This window comes from Dromiciops gliroides, chromosome 5 (assembly GCF_019393635.1).
Source record: "Dromiciops gliroides isolate mDroGli1 chromosome 5, mDroGli1.pri, whole genome shotgun sequence".
Lineage (NCBI taxonomy): Eukaryota > Metazoa > Chordata > Mammalia > Microbiotheria > Microbiotheriidae > Dromiciops > Dromiciops gliroides.
This window is the reverse complement of record NC_057865.1, coordinates 173,837,321-173,855,505: the sequence shown is the minus strand read 5'-3', so window position 1 is coordinate 173,855,505 and position 18,185 is coordinate 173,837,321. Positions and strand designations below refer to the sequence as shown.

Here is an 18,185-nt window from a genome sequence, read left to right as displayed (position 1 = left end):
CTATTCTTCTTCTTCTTCTTTTTGTGGGGCAATGAGGGTTAAGTGACTTGCGCAGGGTCACACAGCTAGTAAGTGTCAAGTGTCTAAGGACAGATTTGAACTCAGGTCCTCCTGAATTCAGAGTCAGTGCTCTATCCACTGTGCCACCTAGCTGCCCCTCCAGGATCTACTCTTAATCTACTTTGCCACTTAGCTGCTTTGAACCAATTCTGAATCCAGAATATTTGATAGCTTTGTCACTGTTATTGTTTAGTCATTTGAGTAGTATCCAACTCTTTATGACCCCATTTGGGGTTTTCTTGGCAAGGATACTGGAGTGGTTTGTCATTTCCTTTTACAGATGAAGAGCTAAGGCAAATAGGGTTAAGTGACTCGGCCAGGGTCACACAGCTAGTAAGTGTCTGAGGCCAGATTTGAAGTCAGAAAAATGTCTTCCTGACTCCAGGCCCAGCACTGTATCCACTGTGCCACTTAGCTGCCCTTATGTCTCTCAGGTCCTCCTGACTCTGGTCTGAGGTAGGGAGGAGGGAAGGGTGTGGGGGAGGGTGGTTAAGTGACTTGCCTAGGGTCACACAGCTAGTAAGTATCTGAGGCTAGTGTCTCAGGTCCTCCTGACTCCAGGGCCAGTATACTATCCACTGCACTACCTAGATGCCCTATTCAAGACCTGCCTAAATTCAATTTTCCTTTGTCTTTGACCAAGAAAGAAAGAAAGAAGGAAAGAAGGAAGGAAGGAAGGAAGGAAGGAAGGAAGGAAAGAAAGAAATTATGGCTAAGTGACATCTGATTACCATAGGAATACTCTTTTATATATTTCTAGGTTTAGGATATTATGAGTGCAGTAGTTAATTCGAGTACTCAGTATAAATATGCATGCATAAGAAAATAACCACATGCTACAGAAACAATGCATATGTAAATATGACTTTCATGATACAAGCCTCTTTTTACACATGTAGTTTAAACTCAGGATAGCATTTGATTTTTTTTTTTTTTGCTTCTTAAATAGAACATGATTAGTACTATACTTGATATGGTGGTAGACACAGAATTACAGCGCTGGAAGAGAAGCTTTAAAATGGTCTAATTCTGGGGTCCTTAACCTTTTCTGTGTCATGGACCCCTTTGGTAATCTGGTGTAGCCTATGGACCCCCACTCAGAATGATGTATTTAAATGTACAAAATAATTGACATAGGAATACAAGGGAAATAAGGGATCATTGAAAATCAAGATAAGATTCTTTTTCCTGCCTAAGTTCAAAGATCCCCTGAATGTAGCCACAGAAAAGGTCTGTGGGTGTCACATTAGGAACCCTTGGTCTAATCTAACACCTATGTCATTTGGTGAGGAACTGAATAGTGAGAAGACTTGCCCAAGGTCACACAGCTAGTTAGTGGTAGAGCAGGATTTTTCCTAGTTCAGAACATTTTCTGTTATACATAGATCATAAATTTAGAGTCAGAAGGCTCTTTAGAGATCACCTAATCCACTCCTACTCCCCCCCCCATTTTACAGATGAAGAAATGATACACATAGTCACACAGGTAGGAGCAGAAACATGATTTCAACTCAGGCCCTATGCCTCTGAATCTAGAGCTCTTTCACCATACTCCTGATGATCAATGTTGCTTAGAAATAAATTCAGATGTTATGTCATGTTACTTTCATCCATATGACATGTACATCCACATATTCACTGTGTCTTCATACATACTTACTATAAACCCATACTTTTAACCAGTTCTGGGCTGTGTGATTTCAGTCACATGGCTACATCCTGCATTGAAGCAAATCCTAATCCAGCTATATTTTTAGGCTGTTTTGTGAATTGTTGTGGTATGAAAGAGGCATTTAGGTGGTACAGTGAATAGAGCATTGGATATGGAGTAGAGAGAGCAGTAGGTCTAGAATTAGGAACAGACTTACTAGCTGTGTGACCTTGGACAAGTCCTTGGACCTCTGTCTGCCTCAGTTTCCTCATCTGTACAATGGGGATAATAATAGCACCCACCACCCATGGTTGCCGTGAGGATCAAATGAGATAACAATTGTAAAGTGCGTAATATAGTGTCTGGCACGTAGTAGGTGGTACATAAATGCTAGCTGCTATGACTGTTGCTGTTGTTGATGATATATTATTATCCTACTTGCTAGTATACACATGTGTATTAATTCCTTTTGAATTAGAATTGGATTCAAAACCACACTCAGAAACTGAATGAAAAGCTTTGTTTACCTAGAGTTTGAAAAGAAAGAATGAGAATAAAACTATCTCTAGTCCATTTATACAGAGGGAGATGTCAACAATGTGAAATGTTTCCTCATTTCCATTACTACCCCCATCCTTTTCCACCATTATAGTGATATTAAAAGGGCACATCTCTGAAAAGACATGCCCTTTTCACCCCCAAATAAGTAAGGAAAAAATGTCACTTGCCACTCATTTCCAGAAAGTATCTTGCATTCATTAGCATGCGGCCTTGAGGTTTCAGCTCTAACTGGTTGAGAAAAAGAAAGAAAGATCAGTCAGACAGTGAGAGGAGAACTTTGGGCTAAGCATTTTAAAGTTCTCTGGCAGTAAAGATTGGTTATTTGTAGCGAGTGACTGGACTCTGGGAGGAAGACTTTTCAGTTTTCTACATCCTCTCTATTCATTATCACCATCAGAAGTAGCAACGGCCTCAAAGTCAGCCCTCTCACCAATGATACTTAGAACACCTCAAAATTCACAGCTCTTTTTTTGGAAGTTAAAATTTAAAAGGAAGGGGGAAGCGGAAAAGTATACCAGGTTTTTAAGAGAGGTTCACAGTGGCTGGCTTCGTCCTGACTCGGATTTTTTTAAAGTTTTTATTTGATGTGTACTAACAGGTCAGATCCTGGTCATAATGGAAGGACTAGGTAAAGGGCGCACATTTTAGTTTTTATTCTTTAGGCCAAAGGAAAGGGCATGAGGACAGATAAATTCTGACCTTGTAAGTAGATAAACTCAACTTCTTTCACCATGGTTGACCATTCCAGACAGAAAGGGTATTAAATGGGCAAAGGAAAGTTGTCAAAGAATCAAAAGAACCTCCTTGACACAGGACCAGGTGATCTAATAGGGAACATTTTAAGTTAGATCGGTCCAGGAGATGATGAAACAATTCCCACAAGGAAATGATGCAATGATCTAGCATACAGTACTTATATATATATATATATATATATATATATATACATACTTCTAGGGAAAATGAAGGAAATCATTAAAGTCAGTTCAACAAACATTTAATGGCATATATGGAAATATGTTTTGCATGACTTCACATGTATAATTGATTACATTGTCTGTCTTTTCAATGGGTGGGGTAAGAAGAGAATTCGGAATTTTTTTTAAAAGGCTCTTAAAAATAAATAAATAATTGGAAAATCCAAACAAACATTTATTAAGCATCAACCATGTATAAATTATGCTAGACACTTGAGATAAAAAGGCAAAAAATGAAACTGTTCCCACCCTCCTAGAGTTTGTGTTCTATTTTGGTATACATCGGGTGAAAAGACAAGTAAATAGCCAATAAACATTTATCAAGTGCCTCCTTGTGCCAGGTACCATGTTAAGTGCTGGGGATATAAAAATGGGCAAAAGACAGTCTTTCTTCTCAAGGAGCTCATAGTCTAACAGCAATAGGAGGCAATCTGTAGAAGGGAGAGAATGTTAATCACCAGGAAGGTTAGGGAAGGCTTAGCAAAAGAATTGCAACCAGGAAGCTCAGGATTCTAAGAGACTAAAATGAGGCAGCATGGCGGACAGCCTATTCAAACACAGAGCCAGGAGATGGAATGCCAAGTTCCGGGAAGAGCTAGTGTTCCAGTTTGTTTATAAGAGTGTGAGACATGGGGAAAATAAGAAGTAACACTAGAAAGGTAGGATGGAGTCAGATTATGGAAAACTTTAAATGCCGGGCTGAGTAGTTTGTACTTTATGAGAGAGGCAAAGGGAACCACTGAAAATTCCTAAGCATAGTCACATTCATGCTTAAGGAAGATTATTTTGTCAGAGCAAAGACAAAAAGGAACCAGATTGTATCATTATTCTAATAATACGTCTGACATAAGAAATTTAAAAAATATATGTTGAAGGTCTTAGTTCATGATCACAGTTAAGAGTTGAGTTGTTAGTAGCATAAGGAAAATGGGAGGACAATGCTCTTTTTAGGATATGGAAGTCTGGCCTAGACTAGATTGTTGAGGATGTAAAAGAATAAGTGTCTGTATATTGAGGATGCTGAAACTCACTCTTTGGACCAGGTTATTAGGGGTTTTGTTGTTGTTGAGTCATTTCAGTTGTGTTCGACTCTGTGACCCCATTTAGAGTTTTCTTGGCAAAGATACTGGAGTGGTTTGCCATTTCCTTTTCCAGCTCATTTTACAGATGAAGAAACTGAGGCAAACAGGGTTAAGTGACTTGCCCAGGTTCATATAGTTAGTGTCTGAGATCAGATTTGATTTCAGGTCCGCCTGACTTCAGGGCTGGTACTCTATCCACTGGGCCACCTAACTGCCTGTATCAGGTGTACACTGACAGAAAACAAAACAGAAACATATACCAAAATGGGAAAATAATGACTTGTATCTAGTGGATCTCAGTAAATATATATTAAATTCTAAATGATGAAGTTTATGCTTATGAGTATGATATAAAAATAAAGTGGTAAAAACAGTATTCTTTGAACACCTCACTAAGTGGGTTATTCCCTGGAAAAAATGCATTATTGGGGAGAAGGTGGGAGAAGGGACATTGATTTTCACTCCCTCTTCTCCCCCCCCCTCACCCCATGAGAGAACAGAAGGAAAGCCAGAAGGAATTACATACAATCAAGGAGGCTTTGAAAGTTGCACATCAAATTCATTATGTACTTGAAGAGCAAAATCTACATAATAAAAATTCACAGTTTTATGTGCAAGCCCCCTTTCCTTCTGTTCTACATTGTATATGAACATGCTCATTGTATTAGGTGTTTGTTAAGTTTAGAATAAGAAAATTTAAAAAGAAAAACATTGCATTATATTTTAATGAATTATACATGGAATCAATTTTTGTTACTGCATAAAAGGTAGGGTTTTGGTACAAAAGGTCAAGTAACTTGTAAAGAGACTGGGTTTGATGTTTAGAAAGGAAGAGACAGTTGAAGGCTTATAGGCAAATGAGAAACTTGAGAAAAGGAACACAAATTTATGATTCCAAGAAAAGCCAAGAGAAAATAGCAATGAAAATTAGTTTTAAGAAACTAATTTTCACTATTACAGAGAAATGACACCAATAAATCAATAGGCATTTTTTAAGAGTCTGCTATGTATCAGGTACTGTGCTATGCATTGGAGTGCACAAAACAAATATCAAACAGTCCCTTCCCTCAGGAAGCTAACATTCTATTAGAGAAAACAAGAGGTACACATAGAAGTATCTACAAATTATATACAAAGTAAATACAAGGTAATGTTTCTTGGGGTATGTGTATGAAGAACTAGTAATTTGGGGGATCATAAAAGGTCTCAAGTAGGAGGTGGTGCTTGAGTTGAGCTTTGAGGGAAGCTACAGATTCTAGAAGGCTGAGGTGAGGAGTAAATTCCAGGATTATAGGATAGCCTACACAAAGGCTTGGAGATGGAATGTCCTGTCTGAGAAACACTAGGTAGACCAGTTTGGCTGAATCAAAGAGTGAATGAAGGGGAATAATGTGTAATAAACAAGACTAAAAAAATAGGCTGCAGTTAGATTGTCAAGGGCTTTAAACAGCACAGGGGTTTGTTCTTAATTCTAGAGGTAATAGGGAGTCACTGAGCTTAAACAATACTTTTTAAAAAAATTGCCATGCAGGACAAAGTTGGAAAAGATAACAAACCACATAATTGGTTACATGAAGAACTGAACATAACAAGGTATACAGTTCTTGAAATTCCCAATGTATAATATAAATTATCAGCAAAGACAGAGTTAGGAAGCAAGTAAAATACATTTTTAGATCTCATATTTACTGGCTTTTCCTTCCCAACTGCTTCAAGCACAGAAGTTAACATATACACCTCATTTAGGCTTGCCCTCCTTAGTCTTTGTCCCTGTTTGGGCACTACTTTCTCCCTCACTTTTGTATTTGCTGCTGCCATGTAAATCCTCTGACCTCAGTTCAGTTCTGATTCCTCCCTCTTTTCCTTAGGCTCTACTTCGCCCTGCCTCCCATGATGACAATTGGATAATCTGACAAACTCATTACATTAATGTGCTAATGAAAGAAGACCCTCTCTCTCTGGTTCTTATGCCTAATGTGCAGCATAAAAAAGGCTCTTTTTGTAAACAATAAAGAAAGATTATTTAAAGTATTATATCAATGTATATACATTTAATTAAAACATAAAAATCAGTATAGAAGAGATGTGTATAAAACATCTGGCATAAACATCTGGAATAAATTGAATATCTGGGGGTCAGCTAGGTGGCGCAGTGGATAAAGCACCAGTTCTGGATTCAGGAGGACCTGAGTTCAAATTTGACCTCAGACACTTGACACTAGCTGTGTGACCCTCGGCAAGTCACTTAACCCCCATTGCCCTGCAAAAACAAAACCAAAGAAAAACAAAACAAAAAAAATTGAATATCATTAGTTTAGTCATTTCTGACTCTTTGTGATCCCATTTGGGGCTGCTGGACAAACACTGGAAATTAGCTGAAATAATTACAGGATCATGGAATGAATGGTGGAATGGTTAATTAGTTAGGGGTAGACATAAAAAGATTAGGTAAAAGTGAATCTAAAAAGCTACCTTCTTTTTCCATCCTTTATTTCTCTACTTCACTTGACCCTGATCTATTCCCATCTCCACCCCTTTAAAAAAAGAGGTCCTAAGTGCCCCAAATAAAACAAAAAGAAAAAGTTCCAGCTAGATAATATAAATGATTGAGGAAGTGGCAGCACGTTCTAAACCAACTTCATAGAATCATAGATTTGGAGCTGAAAGGGACCTTAGCATTCAAATAGTACAGTCCCTACTTTTACAGATGAGTAAACTGATGACTAGAGAAGGGACATAACTTCTTCAAAGTCACACAGGTACAAAGTGACCGGTGGGATCAGAACTCAGATGCTCAGACTCCAAATCCAGGACTCTTTCTAGGGCACAGTCTTTGGTGTGCTGCTTTCCTTTTGAGCAAAATCCAACCCCAGCTGATACACATCACATTTTCAAGCTTTTATGTTTTCCTGTTCTATACCATACCTGTTTATCCTTACTTCATATTTATGGCTAAGAAATCACATTTAAACTATACTAATGCTTTCCCTCCCCAACCAGAGCCAGTACCATCTTATCTTTTGATGAGACAACAGACATTTTGGATCTCAATGAACTTCTACAAGATAGAGATCACCACATCCCAGTAATAACAATGTTAGTGTTCCCAGTATGAAAATTTAACATTACCCTTAATGCTGGTGCCTTCCCCTGTTGATTAACTCAAATTTATTCCCATCCATTCATCCATCCATCCATTCATTCATTCATTCTCTCTCTCTCTCTCTCTCTCTCTCTCTCTCTCAGTCACACACATACACACACGTGCACACTTATGTGCAGGTGTTTTCATGTTGTCCTCCCTAATAGACTGTGAGTCTATCAAAAGCCTATTAAAGTAGGAATTGTCTTTGTATCCCCAGCACTTAATAAACAGTAGGAGTTTAATAAATGCTTAACTGACTGACTTTATATACACAATACATTTACCCAGATTTCTGTCTTTCCGTTGTTTTTCTTGCATCTCTCTGCCAATGAGTAGAGTTCTATGGTAGTTTCAGATATCAGGTCGATGTTTTTCCCCTTCACTATGATTTGCATCACTCTCCCCTTATTGATGTGAGCGTCAAAAGTACTGTCCCAGGGTGGGTACATGGTAGGCTTCTTCTGGACGTAGATTTGCCCATTTTCTATGAAAAGAGAGATATTTACACATTATTCCCTTACACTAGATCAGTATAACAGTTGGTTTGAAACACCTCATCGAGACAAGATTAACCCATAGGGCAGCATGCAGTCAAGTATCAGATCTACAGTAAAGCTGTTCATCTGAATTATCAATTTGGATGATTCTAGCCATAAAAATCTTGAAATCTGGGGCAGCTAGGTGGCGCAGTGGATAAAGCACCGACCCTGGAGTCAGGAGGACCTGAGTTCAAAGCTGGCCTCAGACACTTAACACTTACTGGCTGTGTGACCCTGGGCAAGTCACTTAACCCCTAATTGCCTCTCAAAAAAAATCTTGAAATCTATTTTTCTTTCTATATTATATGGATTGGATTGCCTTTCCTGTATGCAGAATTATCAGCAGATTGCTTTCCCTTTGGTACACTGGGGGCCGAAAGTCACAGTGTTTTAATAACTTTTTGAAAATTATTTTTCTTTATTTGCCCCCAGTTACAAGATCTGATTTTTCTCATGTGATGTAAATTTACTTCCTATATGTACTGCATATGATGCTATGGTATTGTAAACTAAAAACAAAAAAACAAAAATAAAAACAAAAAATTGATATCGAAAACCCTTTGTGACTTTTGGCCCACCCTGTATAAAGACCCGGCCTGAAATATTGTTATAGCTACTGGCAAAGTAATTCCCATTCAACCAATTACTTGACTTGTGACCTAGAATATATTACTGAAGCTTTTTTGGTTTCGGTTTCCTGATGTGTAATAGGGAGACCATGTGGCTGACCCAGCTCACTGACACCTGAGGAAGAATGACTAATCGAAAAAAAGATTATGTATCCGTTTGAAAGACAGAGCAGCATACTTTTGAGTCCAACATAAGCACTCTTTTATTGTGGCTTTAAAAAAGTCTTTTACAATGAGTAAATTGTAAAACTATTCTACAATCTGTGTTGACTACACCATCTCCAGGCAACATCTTTAGGAGTATACCTTCCTTGGATAAGAACACTTCTATACACAACTGCCATCCAACCTTTGCTATACTGCATGGCACTTCAGCACAGTGATAGTTGAAGTGGGTAAAATTAGTAGAGAGAGGGCTATTGGATTACTTTTAAGATGGCGGTCCAAATCCAGGGAAAATTTCACTTAGCAAGTATAACCCTGGGTGATAGCGTCTATTAAAGAATAAAACTCAGATGGGATTAGCTACCTAAAACTATTGTTCCTTGGAAACATGTCCTACAACATACTTTATCTATTTTTTGAGCATTCATTTAAAAAAAATGTTGAGTTCCAAATTCCTACAATATAATTGAAAGATAGATCTCACAATATTGCATTGTTTGCAAATATCTTTCATTTACTCTGGATATTTCCCAGTACTTCCTCTTTCTCCTTCATAGAAGGAGAAAATGAAATCAATATTTAAATGTTGATTTCGAGTCAACATATCAGTCCTTCAAGGATCTCTAATTTCATTATGTACATATTAGAGTTTTTCCACTAGGGCAAAATGCAGTCCTTCTAAGCCTCGACTGGCATTCTCCATGAATTTGTCACCTCCCAGACAATCTTCAGGTGAGAAATCTACCTGAATTTATCTATGCTGGTCCTTGTATAAAAGACAAAGGCTCTGTCAGTAGGTGATGCAGTAGTTAAAGCATGGAGATAGCTTGGAGTTGTGGGATCTGAGTTCAAATCAAGCCATAGACATTTACCAGCTATGTGACCCTGGGCAAATTGCTTAACTTTTGTTTTAGTTTCTTAAACTGTAAAATGGGGATAATCGGGGGCGGCTAGGTGGCGCAGTAGATAGAGCACCGGCCCTGGATTCAGGAGGACCTGAGTTTAAGTCTGACCTCAGAAACTTAACACTTACTAGCTGTGTGACCCTGGGCAAGTCACTTAACCCCAATTACCTCACCAAAAAAAACCCCCAACCCCTTCCCCCCCACCAAAATGGGGATAATTATAGTACCTACCTTGGAGGGTAGTCGTGAAGATCAAATGAGATAATAATAGCAAAGCATTTACTATAGTGCCTGGTATATTATAAGTACTCAATAAATGCTTGCTCCCTTCTCCTTCTCCCGCCTATACTCAAAGCCTTTTCAGCTCGTCCTACTAGGATTCCCCAGTCTTCCAGAATTTGTGCTCTGCTTTTGTGATTATTTACTTGTTTCAGTGATTTTTGACTCTTTGTGATCCTGTTTGGGGTTTTCTTGGCAGAGATACTGGAGAGGTTTGCCATTTCCTTCTCCAGCTCATTTTATAGATGAGAAAACTGTGGGGCAGCTAGGTGGCGCAGTGGATAGAGCACCGGCCCTGGATTCAGGAGTACCTGAGTTCAAATCTGGCCTCAGACACTTAACACTTACTAGCTGTGTGACCCTGGGCAAGTCACTTAACCCCAATTGCCTCACTAAAAAAAAAAAAAAAAAAAGGAAAAAAAAAAAACTGAAGCAAACAGGGTGAAGCGACTTATCCAGGGTTACACAGCTAGTAAGTGTCTGAGGCCAGATTTAAATTCAGGTCCTCATGACTCCAGGGCCAGTACTCTATCCACACTGTGGCATCCAGCTGTCCATATGACCTTTAAGAATCTAGGGCTTTTTATCATGATGAGGCATTGGAAAAGATTTAGTGGAGATTTCTCACTTAAAGCAAATAAAAATGACAAATTAAATCCTTCAAAGGAGCCAAGAAAACCAAAGATAAAGATCCTCCTTGGTAGGACAGACTCAAGGCCTAAAAACAAACTACTTAAATATAAAGTTCTGGAGGATAGGATCCAAGTATCCTCCATAGTGATTCAATCCAGCAAGTGTTTATTAAATTCCTATTATGTGCTAGGTTCTAAGAATATAGAGACAAAACTGAAACAATTCCTGTCCTCAAGCAGCTCACATTCTCCTTGGAGAAAACAACCTGCCTTTTCATAGAAAAACTAAAATCGGGGCAGCCAGGTGGCGCAGTGGGTAGAGCACCGGCCCTGGAGTCAGGAGTACCCGAGTTCAAATCCGGCCTCAGACACTTAACACTTACTAGCTGTGTGGCCCAGGGCAAGTCACTTAACCCCAATTGCCTCACTAAAAAAAAAAAAAGAAAAAAGAAAAACTAGAATCTATGCAAAGTAATTTCCACGCAGGAGTTGAGAACATGAGGATGGGCCACCTATGGAATGTTTATCTAAGCTGTGAGAGGAAAAGAGGGAAACAAAGTACCTTTCTAGACTAGACATTGGGGACAAAGTCATGGGAAATGGAATGTCATGTACTGGTAAGAGTATGCAGGCCAATCTGTCCAGCATCTAGAATTTGTTTTTTTGTGGGGGGGAGGGGTTTGGAGGCAATTGGAATGAAGTGATTTGCCCAGGGTCACACAGCTAGTAAGTGTTTGAGGCCAAATTTGAACTCAAGTCTTGCCGTCTCCAGGGCTGGTGCTCTATTCACTGCACCACCTAGCTGCCCCTAGCCTGGAGAATTTGTGAAGGAGAGACATGCACAAAAAAAGGCTCAAAAGAAAGAGTGAAGGGAGGTCAGGAAGGACTTTAAAAGCTCAACAGGAGAGGACTGTGCCTTGCACCTAGATCAAGAAATAACTGGTGAATCAGATCATAGATCTAGAGCTAGAAAGGAACTTGGAGGACATTAAGGCAAACTCTCCCATTCTACAGATGAGGAAACTGAGACCCTTGGAGACAAAGTCCATGGAGATGAAGAGACTTGCCCCAGTCACTAGTCAATAAGTGCCTGAGATGGGGTGTGAACTCCTTTTCCATTTCACCATCTACTACACCATAGTGCCTCTCCAATGTGGGGTGGATATGAGTTTCAGTAAAAATGGAAACTATGATTTATAGGATTTATTCTACTCCTGTGGACACACAGAGCCATAAGATGCATAAGCCACAATACTTTTAAGTGTAGAACAAAAAGGAGGTGTTTTATGAGTTGGCAAGTAGTTTAGTTTTACCTGTGTTATTTTAAGCTGATATTCAAGGCTACCTTTATTGATAGGCAGGAAATAGGATTGGCCCTGTATGACCTTGGGCAAGTCATTTAACCTCAGTTTCCTTTATTTGTAACATGACAAAGTAGTTAGACGTCAGAGATGTCAAATAGGTTGGTGGCCCTTTACACTCCCAGTACAGCCTAATCAGATTAAGATGTAATTGGGAAATAGTTAACAAAATTAATAAAAATACAATAGAACATATTATTGTTGTTGTTGAGTCATTTCAGTTATGTCTGACTCTCCATGACCCTATTTGGAGTTTTCTTGGCAAAGATAATAAAATAGTTTGCCATGTCCTTCTCCAACTTGTTTTACAGAAGAAGAAACTGAGCCAAACAGGGTGAAGTGACTTTACCAGGATCACAAAGCTGGTAAGTGTAGGGTCTGGATGTGAACTCACGAATATGAGTCTTCCTGATTCCAAGCCCAGTGCTCTATCAACTGAGCCAACTAGTTGCTCCACAATAGAACATAAATAGTGTTAATATGTGGCTCTAAGTCACTATGTGGCCTGCAGGATTAAATCCCCACCCCCTTCTCCTTTTCCATTTGAGTTTGACACCAACGGACTAGATGACCTCTGAGGAAGGCCTTTTCCACTTCGAAGTCCTCAGTACTAATATAAGCTTTTGGCTTTTATTGCCTTCTACTTCTTCTCTCTTTTCAAACCATTCACCATAAAAATAACACCACCAACAAAAACACTGCCAACCAGAGTTTTGTACGCATTCATTTTATAAAAATATCTAACACCAACCACTATTTTTGAAGTCTCATACTCTTAGAGCCTAAATACCAGCTTGACCTCTACTGTCCTATCCTTTCCTGGGACTCTTCAGTCAACCTCTTCCCTGCCAGGACCTGACCTATCATGGAAAGTATGGTCCCATAGCCTGATGTGTCTTGAGGCCTGGGGGTATCACTTTAATCTCAGTGCAATCTTGTACTAGGTCTTTGAAAAGAAAAAGGGCCTTTAACAATTCCACAGGTTAACCTTTCAAAAAAGTAAAATTTCCTTTGTTTTTCTAACAAGGTCCTTTGATCCACACCACTGATTAGACCAAGTTCAAACACTCAGCCAAGGAGAACTCCCCCTGGAAGGCAAATGTCAGTGAGACCTGTGGTTATAAAGGGAACTAGATCCAGGAGGCCCATTAGGTCAAAAGCTGATTTGAAAAAGGCAGGCATTTTACATTTGAAAGACTTCAGTGACATCTGAAAAGTTTTCATTTAGGAGCAGCTATATACTCATTTCTGGTGGTCCTATCAAAGACCAGGCCAGAAGAAAACTCAGCTGAGAACACAGGCAAGCAATGGCCAATGATCCATTCCCTTCAGTTTGGGTGGCTTGAGAGTGACTGCAACAATGCAGGCCTCTGTGAAGCAAGAAACTTTTAATTTTGGAGCAGAGAAGAAAACAAAGCCTTCCTAGAATTTGCACCTAGGGAAACCAGTCTAGGACATACTAGCTAGTGTTTACCAAACTCAAAGTTTAAAGTAGAATCACATTGACTCCCAGTCTAAAGAGCGATGGATTTGGAGTAAGTAATGAGTTCAAATTCTGTCTCTACTGTGTGATTTTAAACTAATCTCTTAACCTCTGGGAGCCTCAGTATCCCCATCTATAAAACAAGGGGATCAGACTAAATGGCCTCTAAAGCTCCCTTGAGTTCTCAATTTGTGATTCTGTTGTAGAATCATGAAAGATTTATTGTAGGCTGACATCAGTGAGTTCTTGGCAGAGTAATCTCCCCAAATCACACTTTGCTGATGTGAGAAATAAAATCAGTGGAATAATGAAAGGAAGATAGTCTGGGAAGGGTTTAGGATTAAAGTTCATGGGATGTAGCATTGGAAGGGACCTCAGGGATGTTATATTTCAAAACCTTCATTTTATAAACAAGGAATCTGAGGTCCAGATTCTCCCTGACTTGCCCCAGGTCACAGAAACAGTAAAGGGTAGGGGCTGAAATTCAAACCTGGGCTGTTTCATATTCCAAAGTCAATGTTCTTTCCACTATGGCATGCGGCCTCTCCTTTCTGGCTCAAAACAACAGAAGATTTAGATTTGAAACGAGGGTAGCAAAGACCTAACGGGAGGGTAGCAAAGATCTAATGGGAATACAGACTGATAGATGTGCTGACGAAGAGAACTCAGGTTTCATATAACTAAGTAAACAGCATTCTTTACATTGTATTCTTCAGTTAGAATGTAGGTTTCTTGGGAACAGAATTTGTTTCCTTGTTTGTACTTGGATCCCCAGTACTTAGCACAGTTCTTGCACTCAGTAGGTGCTTAATAAATACTTTTTGATTGATTGTGCTTACAAAAGGAATCTTAAGTCATGATCATGTTACACACACACACACACACACACACACACACACACACACGAGGCTCAGGTCATGCAAAATTATTTTTTATTTTGTCAGAAGTTAGACATTTGATAGAGGAATACGAATTTAGAATTGAGAGTGACCTCAGAGGCTGTCTAATCCTTCTTATTTTACAGGTGAGGAAACTGAGGCCAGGGAGATTGAGTGACATCCAGAGAAGTAAAGGTTCTTTCTTTATAGATCTTCCTACAGTCACACATTCTACTCAGGAAGAAGGAAATAAATTTGTTTGGCAAACAGTCAGACCAGATAATTTAGGTGTCCAATCTCACTTCAACTTTTTTTCTAAAAATGGCAAGTCCTGGGGCAGCTAGATGGCACAGTGGTTAAAGCGCTGGCCCTGGATTCAGGAGGACCTGAGTTCAAATCCAGCCTCAGACACTTAACACTTACTAGCTGTGTGACCCTGGGCAAGTCACTTAACCCCCATTGCCCGCCAAACAAACAAAAAAATGGCAGGTCCTCTCCTACTTCTCCAATAGAATTTCCATCTACCACATTCTCTTTTTGTCTTTGTGTAGACAGTGGCATGGAGGTTTCAAGGCAGAAAGAGAATTTATAACAAAGAGAGCCTAGACCAAGAGTTGTATGACTTGATTTCTAGTTCTGAGTACGCTACTAATTAATTGGATGATTTCTGTTATGATTTTACATCTCTGTGCCTTGGTTTCCCCATCTGCAAAAGGAAGGAGTTGGGCGAGTTGAACTCTGACATCACCTCTAGTTTCATGCCCCAAAGTTGGCCTCAAGAGCCCTCCAGCACCAGAGCCACCTCCTCTTCCTCCCTTCCCCTAATAAGCTACCCCAGTTGCTTACCTGATTCAATAGATTCCTTGACGAGCACAGCACAATAAGGGCTGACCACTTCTCCCTGACACGGCTGATAGGGCCCACTGTCAAAGTTGGACAAACCAATTCGAAGAAAAGGCGACATAGCGGCTCCTTGAGCAAAGACAAAGGACAAAGACTCTTTCAGAGTTCTCAAACTTATTCCTACCCGCATGGTGACCAGTGCCTTATCATTGACAGCCAGAGCCAAATAGGGCTGATAATCCATCTGAGCAGGCAATTTCTTCTTATTTCCCCTTCTGCAAAACATATTTTGTTGGTCTAACACAAAGCCACAATACCACACACAGCTGGGGGCTAGTATTTCTTTGTCTAACCTGTTATTCAGGTTACTGGGATGCATCAGAAAGGACAATTTTCACCGAGTGGGGACAATAATCTCATGGGATTATGACTGCCCATGACAAAAGCAGTATTTCAATGGTTGAACTACTTGGGGTGTTGATTATTGCCATGTCATTTCTTTCTTCAGTCAGTGTTTGAGTATATACTCAGGAAACAGACAGCAAGAAAGAAATGAATTTAGGAAGTTGCCTGCTGACTTGAAATAGACATGTAAACATGATACCACATCATTTTTGCATGACCTATTTATGTACTTGGTAGAATGGGTTCCAGCCATTCAGTGACTAATCATAGCTAGCTTTTATATAGCTCTTTGAGATTTGCAAATATTTCATTTTTACTGTCACAACAACCCTGGGGGGTTTAGGTGCTATGATTATTATTCCCATTTTACACATGAGGAGACTAAGGCAGACAGAAGTTAAAGTGACTTGCCCAGGTGTTACATAGTGTCTGAGAAGAGATCTGAACCCAGATCTTCCTGACATGAGGTGCCATGTCCTATGTATTATGCCACTCATTCATATCATATTGGAAATACTTTCTTACCAACTCTTTTAAATTTTTAAAAAAATAATAAACATTTTAATGTATAGTTTTGAGTTCCAAATTTTATCCCTCCTTCTCTTCACCCTCCCTGAGGTGGTAAGCAATCAGATATGGGTTATACATGTGCAGTTATGTAAAACATTAGCATACTGGTCATTTTATACAATAAAACTTGGATAAAGAAAAAAAAAGAAAGTGAAAAATAGCATGCTTCAGTCCGTGTTCCATCAATATCAGTTCTTTCTTTGGAGGTGGATAGTATGCTTCATCATTAGTCCTTTGGGATTGTCTCGGATCATTGTACTGCTGACAATGGTTAAGTCATTCACAGTTCTTCATCAAACAGTATTGCTGTCTCTGTGTACAATGTTCTCCTGGTTCTGCTCTCTTCACTATACATGAGTTCATACAAGTCTTTCCAGGCCTTTCTGAAATCATCCTGTTTGTCATTTCTTACAGCACAATAATATTCTATCACCATCATATACCACAGCTTGTTTAGCCATTCCTTAATTGATGGGCATTCTTTTGATTTCCAATTCTTAGTAACCACAGAAAGAGCTGCTATAAATATTTTTGTACAACTAGATCTTTTTCTCTTTTGGGGGATGTCTTTGGGATATAAAGCTAGCAGTGGTATTGCTGGATCAAAGGGTATGAACAGTTCTTTAGCCCTTTGGGCATAGTTCCAAATTGTTCTCCACAATGTTTGGACTTTTTCACATAAAATGGAATTTCTTAATGGACAATGTGATATACTTAAAAATCACTTGAAATATCTGACAGTAGAAGATATCATAAGAGTCCAAGGATCATCAAAAGTTTCATAGATGCTAAGTAACCAAAAATATTCCTCTCCCATGGATATAAATCAATTATACAAATGTTGTTTGGATTAGTGCATGGCTATGGATTAGTACATGGACTCCCAGGAATTCGATCCTGTGGAAATTTATTTTGATTTGGGGACCCTACCTTTAGGCTGAGATTAGAAAGTCTTAGGCCCTCAGGGTCTCTCCCCCTCCTCCTCAGCTTCAGTTGAGTGAAAAAGCCCTGTGGGCTATACAAGACCCCAGGTCAGACAGCTGGGGGGAAAAAAGCCCCCAGCTCCCTCTGACCTGAGCGGATCCCGGATAGCCTGTGCTGAGGCACGTGAAACTTGGAGCGCACCCCCCCCCCCCCCGCCCCCAGCCGCAGCTCTGGCTGGTGGATTAGCTTGGTCTGTGGGGGCGAAGGAAGCCCTGAGATTTGAGTGGAGAGAAGAAAAGGTATATATAGACCTGAGAGTTAGGAGGGGGGGAACGGAGGAAGGCTGACTAGAGAAGGACGGCTGACTAGAGCAAGGAAGGAGAGTAGAGGGAGACGGACTAGAAAAAGAAGGAGCCAGGATGGACTAGAGGAAGGAGACGGACTAAAAAAAGGAGGGGGACGGACTAGGAGAGAAGCTGACTAGAGGGGAGCCCGGACGGAGGAGAGTTCGGTTCAGAAAAGGAGAGCTGGGTCTGACAAGGTTACAGGCCTTAATACAAACCAGGGAAAGTGTAACGTGCCCTGAGGCCGGAGGCGGCTAAGGCCCTTATTGTATTCAAGAAGTTCGAAGAGCAGCAGGTGGGAAAGAAAGAGAGACGAAAGAGACGCAGTGCAAAGAGACCACAGGAAAGCAGTCAGGTTGTACACGTTATTTCCCTGTATTCCTAATTTGAAATAGTATCTCATAAATAAACTCTGCTTTGATTATTTGGTTAAGAGGCTTCTTAATCTTTAGTCTATCAGTCTGGGAGCAGTGTGGTGGAACTTTATAAATGGCCCACATTAAATTAACGAAGTCAGATAGCCAAATAGTCAACAGTCCCTGGATTAGTCCTCCAGTCAGATTAGCCCCCTCAAATTAAGTTAGTCATTAAAAATATTCTAACAATCCCAAATCTCGAAATACCTCCCTGCATGACCCTGTCAAGACACATGATTTCTTTTAACTTTGACCAATCTGGGCCTTGCATATCAGTTGAGTGCATTTATTTCTGTCTGGTTCTTCTCTATCTATCCAGTCTGGCCCTTCTTCTAT

At 39.8% G+C, this 18,185-nt stretch overlaps 1 protein-coding gene across 2 annotated transcripts in view; it reads right to left on the bottom strand.

Moving 5' to 3' along the window:
- Positions 1 to 18,185, bottom strand: part of PRKCQ (protein kinase C theta) — a 196,709-nt gene that overhangs the window by 111,988 nt on the left and 66,536 nt on the right. Inside the window, exons 1-4 of one of the 2 annotated variants that reach the window (XM_043969323.1) lie at positions 15,544 to 15,691; positions 15,194 to 15,319; positions 7,761 to 7,960; positions 2,440 to 2,500 (exon numbers count right to left, since the gene is read on the bottom strand). In XM_043969323.1, the coding sequence (XP_043825258.1) occupies positions 2,440 to 2,500; positions 7,761 to 7,960; positions 15,194 to 15,311 (379 nt within the window). In that variant the 5' untranslated portion in view covers positions 15,312 to 15,319; positions 15,544 to 15,691. Of the gene's footprint in view, positions 1 to 2,439; positions 2,501 to 7,760; positions 7,961 to 15,193; positions 15,320 to 15,543; positions 15,692 to 18,185 lie in introns of those variants that run through there. The other variant, XM_043969322.1, reaches the window with a different exon arrangement.